Raw genomic sequence first — 13300 nt, 5'->3', positions numbered from 1 at the left:
TCAGACTTACTTATTCAATAAGTGTTCATTTGGATGTCAGACCAATGTTAAAACAAAACGCGTTACAAGAACAGAGCATTTAAAAACTAACATCTATAGCTGCATCACCCTGGGTTCGAATCTATTATCTCCGCATCCTAGTCAGGAACTCTCAACAGTTCACTAAATCACTTGAAACCCAACTCTACAACGTGGGGTTTAATTCCTCAATTTGCTTTACTGTTTCTTTGCTGAAGCTGTTCCAGAGCAATACATAAAAAGTGACCACTAGGTGTCACTGTAGAGACAGGTTTCAAAACATTTTGAAGCTTCGACACATTTGCTTCGATTGTTTCAGTGTTTCATGAAGCCTCACTTAGCCCACCACTAACAGAATCATACTGAAAATCCAGAATTGTAGTCAAAAACAGGAAAAGGGTCAGTACAGGAGGTAAAGAATCAATATAAATGGAAAAACAAGGTAAGAATCAAAACACGGAAAGACTAGACAACAATTCGTAATGTTACAGCAAAACAAGACTCAGCCTTGTGGGTGAAAATGAGTGGTGTTCTTATAGTCCAGGTAATCGCTGATCATCAGTTTCAGTGTGTGTGTGAGTGTGATCATTTTCAGCTGTAGCGGGTGTTGATTGGGGCAAAGCCTTATGGCAGTTGTAGTTTATGTGGTGGCAGATGTGTAGTTCTCCAGTGATCTGCATAGGCTAAATCGCTTGTGATCATGACACACTTATGGCATGCAATGTCACCGCTTTTTATTTAGAACTAAAAGTTTTAAAAGTCTCTATTTAGCTTTTTTCTAAATTTAATTAGATTTTTTTTCCCATAAAATAGCAGATACATCATGAAGATGTCTTTTTAGTGCATGTAGACACATTTTTTGTGCGTTTGCTGATCTGCAATGTGTCTAAGAGCTGCTAGATGTAAAATAGACATTCAGAAAACGTCTCTGTATTTTGCTCCCCACCCCAAATAATGCTAAACATTCAAAATAAGCAGTAAAGTGGAGTATACAGAGCTCCAAAATGTTAAGCAGTGGTGTCTGAGAATTTTCCTACACAAATAGCATATATAACTCACAAAGATGTCAATTTGATATGCATGTTTTCATCTAGATGTATATTTCAGAGCATCTGCAAAGTGTCTGTGAGTCATTTCCTGTAAGATGTAAAAAATAGACATTAAGAAAATGTCTACATTGGTCTTTACTTTGCACCCCAAAAATATCATAAACTGTCATAACCATAAATAATATAGATAAACTGTAGAGCCCAAAAAGCCAAAGCAGTGGTGTCTGAGAATGTTCTCCCAAAAACAGCTCACATATATCAGAGAGATGTCTACTTCAAGTGCGTGTTTTCATCTTTAAGATGTATATTTTAGAGTGTCTATGAGTCATTTGCTGTGAGATGTGAGAAGAAAATAACTACAGTAGTCTTTATTTTGCACCCCGAAACAACTATATTAGAAATGCGTCTTTTCCATATACATGTTTTCATTTAGAAGACATACATTTCAGTATCTAGACTTTAAAAACATGTCTATATTTCATTTGGGTCGAGATAAATATATTAGAAGACGTAGCACCAGAAGATCATTACTATAAACTACTCAGCAATTGTGGTTTATTCAACTCAATAGACAATTGAAACTGAAAAAAGGTGCAGCCGCTGTCATTACGTCTCATGGGCTGGTTTTAACAAAGCCAGCATCCGGTACTGGACTGCAGTGCACTATTTAAGGGATGTCTGCTTTTAGTGCTTCACATTTCCTGTACCATTTGTGCTACAAACCAACAAACATAAATGCTACTTAAATCAAATCACTTGTCAAGAAGCAGTCTGCTATAACTTTCTAGTAAGACTTTTGCCAGCTGGATGATAAACAGGCTTTTAAAGTCAAGTCACAGATTATCTGCTGGATCATAACAGACTAAACATCAACCACAAGCACTTTAGCAACCACGCAGCAAAACTGACAACCCAGCAAACTGCAATGGCTTACGGTTTTTATTAATTATTTTGACTAATTACTGACCCTGCGTTTTAATAACAGCAAAACACCACCCTTAGCAATCTTAGTTAAGCACGACGCAGTGAATCTGTCAACATCATTTCATTTTGAAACAAAAGTGGACAGCGCACAGAGCCCTGAGGAACTGCTATTGAGCTATCTGCTAAAAATAGAAAACAAATCCATAAATAGACATTTTAATGCAAAGGAACTCTCTCTCACATGGTACAAAAGGGTAAACATAATACGATAAAAGTCACCACACGTCAATATGGCTTTCAGATTATAGACTTTTCTGATAAAAAAGAAGTATGCTCAACTAAAAAGCTCTCAAAGAGTGAAGAAGAACAAAATGTCTGATGTTTTAAATAGATCTTGCCAAACCTGAGTAAAACATCAAATATCTGACAGTACAAAGACATGATAACACAGTCATTTAGAAACCATGTTGCTGTTTTTGAGCTGTTATGTCACCAGTAGTGGACCATGAGCTAAATGAAAACTCTCTCAGCAAAGAGGACAGCTAAATAAAGGATGCAAGAGACACAGATAGAGGACTCAGAGGGCAAGAGAGACTGAAATACAAAGCCAAAATAAACTCTGTAAATACAAAATCACTACTGTAACTTTAAAAGCACAGTTCAACCAAAATGAAGCTCACATCATCTGAAATTTTTACTTGAATGTCAGTATGAAAACACGGACAACAATTAACCATTCACTTTAATTAGACTAAAATGAGCAGCTTGAACATTCTGCTAAGCATCTCCTTTTGTGCTCCTTTCAAGAAGTTATCAAAAACAATGTTTTTTTTTTACAATCTATCCCTTATCCATCACATAAAACAGCCAATCTACCCTATTTCTTCCTCCGTTTCATCCCATCTATCTCAGTACAACGGTACCTTTCACTCGCAGATAGAACAGCAGTGTTAGCAGCATCCCTATATGGGCTGGTGGTGCCTGGATCCACTTCAGTGTTCCTCTTCCATCCTTCCTGCCATTTCACTGGAGCTCAGCCCGTGTCTCTTGGTCCCAACTGACTCGTTCCCACTCCCTCTCAGTATTGAATCATCATACACCCCTCTGTCTCCCTCTGTCTGCATGCACACACATACACTTCTAAAAAGCACAGTGGCACTGAGCATGCTCAGTTTGACTTTATCGGATGTTTTTTTTTTTGGGTTGTGCCAATTCTCTTCTCTCTTCATCTTGTTTCACGAGGACCTCTGCAGGTTGTTGCCCTCACTTGTAGACACTTGTTATAACATGCACTTGCCACAAGAGGGCAAAACTGACTTTTCAGACTGCACTGGCCTGGTTCTGTGACTCTGTAGGGACTTGATGCTATTATTACATTTTGTGCAGTAAGAAGGTGACGTTTTAGGATTCAGAGAGTGGCATATAGCAGAGATGAATGTTTCTTCTTTTTGAGAGATTCCGGGAAGGTGCTGAATGCCACATTATTTGGGGTTGGATTTATTTTATTTTAGTACAATAAATGTGGCTAGCAGTGCAAAGTTCTAGGAGTGATTTTATTTTTTTTAAATTACTTCATTTATAGATCTATTTATGAAAACATAACACCCAATAATGTACATCATCCATACATGTTAACAAAATTATCTCAGTGTTATTACCTGATACCAACAAGAGCATGCACCAAAACACTAGCAAACAATACAAGAATTACGCAGAACAATCAAAAGAATCTCAGCCAGTCTAATGGAATACAAAACAAAACAGATTGACATGTATAAAGGAAGGAGAGAAAAATTATTACAGAAAAAAATAATTACAGAGACATTGTTAAAATATACAGTGCATACAGAAAGTATTCACAGCGCTTCACATTTTCCACATTTGTTTATGTTCCAGCCTTATTCCAAACTGGATTAAATTAATTTATTTCCTCAAAATTCTACACACAATATCCCATAATGACAATGTGAAAAAAAGATTTTTTGAAATTGTTGCAAATTTATTAAAAATAAAAACCTGAAAAATCACATGTACATAAGTATTCACAGCCTTTGATCAATACTTTGTTGATGCACATTTGGCAGTCTTTTTGGCAATCCTCTCAAGCTCTATCAGGTTGGATGGGAAGTGACGGTGTACAGCCATTTTCAGATCTCTCCAGAGATGTTCTATAGGATTTAGGTCTGGGCTCTGGCTGGGCCACTCAAGGACATTCACAGAGTTGTTGTGAAGCCACTACATTGATATTTTGTCGGTGTGCTTTGGGTTATTGTCCTGCTGGAAGATGAAGCGTCGCCCCAGTCTGAGGTCAAGAGCACTCTGAAGCAGGTTTTCATTCAGGATGTCTATGTACCTTGCTGCATTCTTCTTTCCCTCTATGCTGACTAGTCTTTCAGTTCCTCCTGCTGAAAAACATCCCCACAGCATGATGCTGCCACCCCCATGCTTCACTGGGATGGTATTAGCCTGGTGATGAGCGGGGCTTGGTTTTCTCTAAACCTAACGCCTGGCATTCACTCCAAAGAGTTCAATTTTAATCTCATCAGACCAGAGAATTTTGTTTCTTATGGTCTGAGAGTCTGTCAGATACCTTTTGGCAAATTCCAGGTGGCGAGTGGCTTCCGTATGGCCACTCTATCATAAAGGCCTGATTGGTGGATTGCTGCACAGATGGTTGTCCTTTTGTAAGGTTCTCTTCTCTCCACAGAAGAACGCTGGAGCTCAGATAGAGTGACCATCGGGTTACTGATCATCTCCCTGAATAGGGCCCTTCTTTCACAATCACTTAGCTTATATGTCCAGTCAGCTCTTGGATGAGTCCTGGTAGTTCCAAACATCTTCCACTTACGGATGATGGAGGCCACTGTGCTCATTGGAACTTTCAGGGCAACAGACATTTTTCTGTAACCTTCCCCGGCCTTGTGCCTCAAGACAATCCTGTTTCGGAGGTCTACAGACAATTCCTTTGTCTTTATGCTTGGTTTGTGCTTTGACATGCACTGTCAACCCTGGCACCTTATAGAGACAGGTGTATGCCTTTTCAAACCATGTCCAATCAACTGAATTTACCACAGGTGAACTCCAATTATGCTGCGGAAACCTCTCAAGAAAGATCAGTGGAAACAGAATGTACCTGAGCTCGATTTAGAGCTTCACGACAAAGGCTGTGAATACTTACAGTATGTACATGTGATTTTTTAGCCTTTTTATTTTTGATAAATTTGCAACAATTAAAAAAATCTTTTTTCACATTGTCTTTATGGGGTATTGTGTGTAGAATTTTGAGGAAATAAATTAATTTAATACATTTTGGAATAAGGCTGAAACAAAAAATTGTGGGAAAAGTGAAGCGCTATGAATACTTTCCAGATGCACTGTACTTCTAAGAAAGGGGCCCCATATTTTATCATACATCTTCTGTTTGCTGAATCTGGAGTAAAGTTTCCTCCAGCTTGAGGGTAGAAATCATTTCAGCCAACCATTTAAAATACTTGGAGGTTCATGGATTTCCACTCCATCAGAATCACTCTTGGCCAGCACCATGCCAAACATAAGGGAGAGTTGTTGATGTTTAGACCAAGTTAGAGCCTGGTCTGAACATCCAAAAAACGCTAATCCGCATCAATCTTAATGTCCATTTCAAAAGCCGGAGAATAAAGTCCGAAGATACTTTGGTAATACTTTATTTTGATGGTCCATTTGGGAATTAGTAGACTGTCTGCCTAATATCTGTTAATACAGCTGCTAAACAGACTGACAATACGAATCTTTGCAAGTACATGTCAATTTACACTAATCCTAATCCCAACCCCAACCTGACAGTCTACTTATAATCTAATGACAATTAGTTGGCATGTAGATGCAGTGTAACTTAAATTCAGCAAACAGACCATCAAAATAAAGCGTGACCAATACTTTTCCAAAATTCAGATACTTCTGAATAGGGCCAGAATATATGACCGTAGGTCCCGACTGCGCCTTTGCATCTATCACACAAAGGAGAGATAGAAGGATACAGCTTATTAACTTTGGCTTTAGTGTAGTGTAATCTATTTCTCACTTTAAATTGTTTTTGAGTGATTTTATGAACAATGTGTGAATTAAAGAACAAAGAGTCATCAGCTCATTCTCTTAATGACCAGTGCAGTGCATGAATCAGTGCAAACAAGCAGAGTTGATTATAATAAGGTGAATGTAATAACAACAGAGACACAAATTGGATGAAGCTATTATTAAGTTATTTGGGGGGAATTAGATAATGGCACAAAAAGTAGTGAGCTGAATACTGGAAATACTACTCTCAGGCCAGATATTTTGCATCTGAAAGGGAAACTCCTACAAATTCATATGCAATAAGGTCAGATGCAAAATGTATTTCACTTTAAGTTATTTAGCAGATGCTTTTATCCAATGCGGACAGGATCAATCGATTCATCGTAAAGAGACAGTACTCGCATGTTACTAATTAAAGTGTTACTAATATAAAAGCTTTTGATTTTGATACTCTAAAATATATTTAATTTATTAAAGTTACAGGTAGGATTAAGATTTTTTTATGATTGTTATTATTAGTAGTAGTTATTTGAACTTAACTGTGTTTATATCTCTTCAGCACTAATTTATGCACTGTAGCAAGTAAAGGGTATGTATATAACAGGCAAATAAATGCACAATTAGTCCTTTAGCATAAGGGTCGTTCTAAATTTACCAATAGACTGATTTCAAGCGGTCGCCATATCAAAAGCGAAATCGAGGCTGTGGTTGGAAGAAACCCGGAATCATTGCATGAAGTCACACAGGAATGTTGGGTATCTGGATGTACTGTATATCTTATCAGCGAAGAGAAAATAACACAAATTTATCATTTCACCACCTTCCGAGTGACCCGAAGGCCCATTCTGAATTAAAAGTGAAAATAAAAAGGGATATCATACCTCATTTTCAGCTAAGTTAAGGCAAATGGCACTAGTTAGCTAACGCTTTCTTACATAAACACATGTTTTAGATGCCATTTATCAAACTCAAGTTATTGAGCTGATTCTTTCACTTTATTAGACTTGTCATGATACTGAATTTCGGCACCAATCGTTACTGAAATTTCCCACTAACATTTAAGCGCTCTTGAGCGCATTCTTAAACAGCGCTGATTTGCCATAATATTCACCAGTGCTCAACAGAAATGATCGTGATTAACCATGAAGGTCATCAGTTCACTGCACTTCACCAATGTTTACCGAGTGCAAACATAGACGAGAGATCTGCTGATGATTTGACTGATCTTCGCAGCTTTAAAACGCTCCAATGTTCGTGTCTGTGTTTTCACTTGGTGAAGAGCGGTGAACTGATGACCTTCACGGCCAATCACAGTCATTTCTGTTGAGCACTGGCGAATACTATGGCAAATCAACTCTGTTTAAGAACGCGCAAATTATTTCACAATGCAGCCTACAGTTAAAAATATTAAATATACAGTTTAAAAAAATACTGTGATACTCCTGTATATTATATGTTAACAGATTTAGCAATTATCTTCTCATGCAAATTTGATACAGTCATACGCCTACAAATCCAAAAATTAAAACGATTTCTGAAGCATAGTGTAACACTATATACTAAGGTAATGATACAAAAAATGTGCTTTGTTTTCACTAGAATAAATTTTAAAACATTTTATTTAATCTATTATATTATTTCACAGAATAAGCATCTTTACTGTGTTTTATTTTAATCAAATAAATGCACATTTGATCTATGGTTGCTTTTCAAAACATAAAAAAAATATCTTATTAACCCCAAATTTGAATTAGTTCTGTCTTGGTGTATGGGACACATTTCAAGGTTATGTATTTATTATTATTATTATTTTAAATGATTGAAATGGCACAAAAAGCATGGACAGTATGCGCTTCAGCCTCCCTGGGAAAGTCTATGCCAGGGTACTAGAGAGGAGGATCCGGCCGATGGTTGAACCTACGATCCAGGAGGAACAATGTGGTTTTCGCCAAGGCCGAGGTACACTGGACCACTCTATACCCACACCAGTGTGTGCGAGAGTTTATTGGAGCATGCCTATCCAGTCCACATGTGTTTTGTGGACTTTGAGAAGGCATTAGACCATCCCCCTCGTAGCATTCTGTGGAGGGAGCTCTGGGAGTATGGGGTCAGAGGCATTCTGTTAAGAGCCGTCTCGTCCCTGTATGAACAGAGTAGGAGTCTGGTTCGCTTTGCCAGCAATAAGTCAGACTTGTTTCCAGTGCATGTTGGACTCTGGCAGGGCTACCCCTTGTCACCAATTCTGTTCATAATTTTTATAGACAGAATTTCAAAGTGCAGCCTAGGGCTGGAGGGGGTCTGGTTCGGGGACCACAGTATTTCATCACTGTTATTTGCAGACGATGTTGTTCTGTTGGCTTCATTGAACATGGACCTTCAGCATGCACTGGGGCGGTCTGCTGCCGAGTGTGACATGGCTGGGATGACAATCAGCACTTCCAAGTCCGAGGCCATGGTGCTCCACTGGAAAAAGGTGATTTGCCAGAATGGAGGAAAGTCCTTACCCCAGGTGGAGGAGTTTAAGTATCTTGGAATTTTGTTCACGAGTGAGGGGAGGATGGAACGTGAGATTGACAGGCAGATTGGTGCAGTGGCAGCAGTAATGAAGTCAATGTATCAGTCCGTTGTGGTAAAGAAGGAGCTAAGCCGAAAGGCAAAGCTCTCAATTTACCGGTTAATCTACATTCCTACTCTCACATATGGTCATGAGCTTTGGGTCATGACCGAAAGGACAAGATCTTGGATACAAGGGGCTGAAATGAGTTTGCTTCGCAGGGTGGCAGGGCGCACCCTTATAGAGGAGCTCTGTCACCCGGGAGGAGTTCAGAGTAGAGCCGCTGCTCCTCCACATCGAAAGAAGTCAACTGAGATGGCTCGGGCATCTGTTTCAGATGCCTACTGGACACCAACCTAGGGAGGTGTTCCAGGCATGTCCCACCGAGAGGAGGCCTCGGGGAAGACCCAGGACAGACTGGAGGGACTATGTCTCTCGGCTGGCCTGGGAACGCCTCGGGATCCCCCCGGAGGAGCTGGAGGAAATGTCTGGGGGGAGGGAAGTCTGGGGTTCTGTCCTATGACTGCTGCCCCCGCGACCCGGCCTGGAAAAGCGGATGGAAATAAATGAATGAATGAATGAATGAATGAATGAATGAATATGCTCTTACTTCATCACATTCATGCATAGTACTTTGCATAATTATTGTATGTATACACACACACACACATACACGCACGCACGCACACGAGAGATCAGAGTTCATCATATATTCCTGAATCATTATACCTTTGGAACCATAAATCCTGAATATTTGACTTCTCTATCTCTCTTTTTCTCCTGCTCTCTCTTTTTCCCCAGCAAAGACCTTGATTTCTCTCCTCGACTGGCTGATGTTGCAATACTCTGAAGGTTGTGAAAGCATTTCCCAAATACCACAGCAATGAGAATCTCTCTCTTTCTTTCTGTCTCTCTCTCTCTCCTCAGGATGTTATCAGAGTCCAGCCCTGCTCTGGAAACTCATCTTATCTGAGGACTTTCACCTCCACCGGTGCTTCAGCTTGTACAGATTCACCACGCCATATTCCTGCTTCCACTTCCAGTCCTTCAAGTCTTTTACCGTCAGCTCAATGAAGCAATTATTGCATGCCACAGTATCTATTAAAGAACGATGTGACCTTCAGTATGAATCAGATGTTTAATATGACAAATAGAGATGGCAGGACTTGACGCAGATTTGAAAAATGATGGCAGGAATTTCTGCAATGAGAGAGAGAGAGCACATTATGTCCTGGGCTGTGGAGCAGATGCATTTTAGTTGCCATCTGACAGCAAAATGATTGGTCAGATTAACAACATTGTAACATACAGCATACTTGATCCAAAAAAATTGAGGCAATAATAAAAAATTAAAAAAAACTAGTTATCACCATATTTCACCCGGTTAATTTACTGACATTAGTAACTAAACATTTTGACAAATGTGTTACAAGTTTTATTTTAAATGTGTATTTAAATTAGGGATGGGCAAGATAACGCTTTTCAGTCAATGTTTATGTTTATCTGTCTATTTAATCTTTATCTTTATTTGAGATTTTTTTCTTTGGCAATCGAGAGTACATTACTGACAAAACAAATATTAATAATATATAAACAAGACACGATACATTATGCAAAATCCAACACCTTTCCCACGAAAGAAAAAATAATAATAATAAAAAATAAAATAAATAAACCGCATATAAGAATGCAATTAATCGTGATTGATCACAAAAAAAAAACCTGCGGTTACAAATGTAAACATTTGCCCAGCAATAGTTTAAATATGCAGTATGTAAGTTTGACAGCCAGTGGTTGAACTAGGTATTGCACCCCTGGTTCAAAACACACACAAGAGCAGGTTGCCAGATTGATCAGTAGGTTGCCAGTTTAAACATAAAGAGTGTCCCTGACTATCAAGCCTAAAAGCTGATTTAAGGCTGATTTAAATCATGTAAATAAAAGCGATAGCACCCGATAAAAGGAATATTTTTCATATTACTAAGTTTTTGTCCTAACCAATACCTGAAATTGATATTTTATATGCGGCTTCTATTTCTTGCAGCTGAACAACAGGATAATCTGACATTATTACCCCAGGTACACAGGTGCTTTATTCAGTGTTAAATGCTAATAACGTGCGTTTGAATGACATTTTAGATGACATTTATTGCCATACTATTGAAAGCAGCAGCAGATTGTTCACCTCAGATCTTGAAAATAAAAAAAACGTTTGAAATTGAACTTTCGAACTGTGACTCAGTATAAGTCAACACATATCAGTGATCCAGCATCTAAAATTAATAAAGTTAAATAGGTTTAAAATGTATTAATTAGATTGTAAATCTTACCATTTTGTTGGAGTGCACTAAGTGCACTATTCTGTGCTTCTGAATGGCTGTATTTAAATTTCTGTCGTATTTAGTCTGGTGAAAACAGCAAATTGCTTATCACTGCATCCTCTCGTCACATAGTGTGTTGTACACAGCGTTACAATGTAACCTGCTCAAACCTAATGCTTTCATTCGTAATATATTTATATTATTTGCTAATTACTAACCCCCTCATGCGGAGCTCTGAATCTGCGTAGTCTGCGTAGTCTCATTTCGTAGTCTGCTATGTCCAACGGTGGTCACATTCGGTCACGGACACATGCTTTGAGAGCCTTCATGACTGAGTAAATGAAAGAGGCTGTTTTCCAAGGCAACTTTGGGTGCTGAAATATAATTTGCTAAAGTGGCAGTGGACGGGTAAAAAGAATCAAAGACAGCATTCCAGCACGGAAAGCACATTTTCAAAGCAAAATATCTGACTTCAGCACTGTTTTTTCAGATAAATAAGAATGTTCACTCAGCATGTTTCTTAAATATCTGCAAACATAATGTGGTATTTTTAGGCTTTAGATGAGTGAAAAAAAAAGTCTTGGCGCTGAATGACGTTCAATTACAGAAGGTTTTTTGGAGGGGGGTTTTGGAAATATTGTTTTGCCACTTCATAATTCAGAAAAAAACTGCAAAAAGCCAGAATAAAATATATTTTCTCAATTTCTTTAGAATAAAATTAGGAACATTAAATATACCCCTTTTTAAAACCTTCAAGAGAGATTTAAGGCTCAGTGCAGGAGAATTTACTTTTCAAAAATATGTATAGTAACTGAATTGATGTATAGTATAGTAATATGTTTTCTTCACATTAGACTGAAAAAAAAAAACACTTTATAAAAACAAAAGACAAAAAGCCCAAAATCACCATTTACCCAACCTTGGTTCCAAACAACAAAAAAGAAAAAAGAAATATTAACATCTTTAATAGTAAAAAATATGGGAATATTATGAAATTAAGTGGATGTACTAGTTTACAGTTAGTGTTCAACAGAAGAAACTCAAACAGATTGGGAAGAGAAGGGCGAGTAAATAATGGCAGAATCTTCATATTTGGGTCAACTATCCCTTAAATTCAGTTGTGTTGCTATGCCTTACTGCAGGGATTCAGCCTCTCTGGTTTATCTATTGAAAGAGACTGCGTGATTTCATGTAAATACAGGGGTTAGTTGAAGGTCCTGTGACTGGTATGTATACCACCAGCAGATAAAAGTTTGTACAGCTCTAATGGTTTTCCATTATGGCCCAGTGGTGCATCACTGAAATAAAATTGCATGTGTGTGTGGATCAGTCACAGAGCAGATGTGCTCAAACATCATCCTGTGATTAAAGCAAACAAGCATGAGAGTAATTCAAACAGTTTATAAAAATGTCATTTAAAATAAATCCAGGAAACAAATACAGCTCAAATATGTGTATAATGCATAATTAAATACCCAACTCACAAATTAGCCCATCACTTATGCATCGATTTAAACAATTTGAATTCTGTGATGGTGATTAAAGATTAAATAAAGTGCCATATAAATAACTGAATACTAAATATATTTATTTTTATTTTGAAACATTTATTTTGAAGACATTTTATTTATTTATTTATTTATTTATTTTAATAAAACCAAAAATTCATTTAATTTAAAATCTTTAAAAAAAAAGAATTTGGTAGAAAAAAATTAAATACATTATAACTATTAATATATGTTACTGTATGTAAATATGTAATTTAATTTCCATCTTCTACATCTAAATATATTATAAAACAATTTACCTAACCCTAACGACATTTATAACATTTATCAAAAATAATTAATATCCTTTTTCAACCATTTTCATTATATTTCATTTGATGTTGAATATAAAAAATATAATATTTTTCAGTTTATTTTATTACAATTTTAATGCAATAATTTTTAATATTATTATTATTATTATTTTAAAAAAATTATAAATGAGATACAATTGTGGCTTGGGAACAGCATCCAAAACATATTTATTTTATAATAATAATAATAATAATAATAATAATAATAATAATAATAATAATAATAATAATAATAATAATAATAATAATACATTTTATTTATTTAATTTCTATTAGTTTTTCTTAATAAGATCTTTACACAATATATATTTTACAATAGCAGTCCTGCATTTCCTTCTTTGGCATCACTGAATGTATTTATCTTTTGTAATACAATTCCATCAACTGTGCTCATTATACTAAGATGGATCTCAAAAGCATGCAGTAGATGGAAAGAGGTCAAATATGCAGATAAAGCAGGACCTGGAGGATTTTTCTAAACAACAGCAGGCAGTTTAACTGCTCAGGGCAAACAACTGAC

General features: G+C 36.9%; 1 protein-coding gene and 2 long non-coding RNA genes across 4 annotated transcripts in view; all 3 read right to left on the bottom strand.

The window, feature by feature from the left end:
* The window catches only part of prkcz (protein kinase C, zeta), a 206199-nt gene that overhangs the window by 116610 nt on the left and 76289 nt on the right, over positions 1-13300 (bottom strand). Inside the window, exon 1 of one of the 2 annotated variants that reach the window (XM_056463850.1) lies at positions 2915-3438. The exons of the other annotated variant lie outside the window; for it this stretch is intronic. Within the exon in view, the coding sequence (XP_056319825.1) occupies positions 2915-2951 (37 nt within the window). The 5' untranslated portion in view covers positions 2952-3438. Of the gene's footprint in view, positions 1-2914; positions 3439-13300 lie in introns of those variants that run through there. 2 annotated transcript variants of the gene reach the window in all.
* Positions 3527-9514, bottom strand: LOC130233689 (uncharacterized). Its single transcript, XR_008838229.1, has 2 exons — positions 9328-9514; positions 3527-9124 (listed from the first exon to the last, which is right to left on the bottom strand). It is a non-coding gene; the product is annotated as an uncharacterized LOC130233689 (long non-coding RNA).
* On the bottom strand, positions 9718-11025 carry LOC130233688 (uncharacterized). The gene is made up of 2 exons (XR_008838228.1): positions 10929-11025; positions 9718-9798 (listed from the first exon to the last, which is right to left on the bottom strand). It is a non-coding gene; the product is annotated as an uncharacterized LOC130233688 (long non-coding RNA).

The sequence above is a fragment of the Danio aesculapii genome, chromosome 8 (assembly GCF_903798145.1).
Source record: "Danio aesculapii chromosome 8, fDanAes4.1, whole genome shotgun sequence".
In the NCBI taxonomy this organism is placed as follows: Eukaryota; Metazoa; Chordata; class Actinopteri; order Cypriniformes; family Danionidae; genus Danio; species Danio aesculapii.
This window is presented reverse-complemented; position numbering and strand designations above follow the sequence as displayed.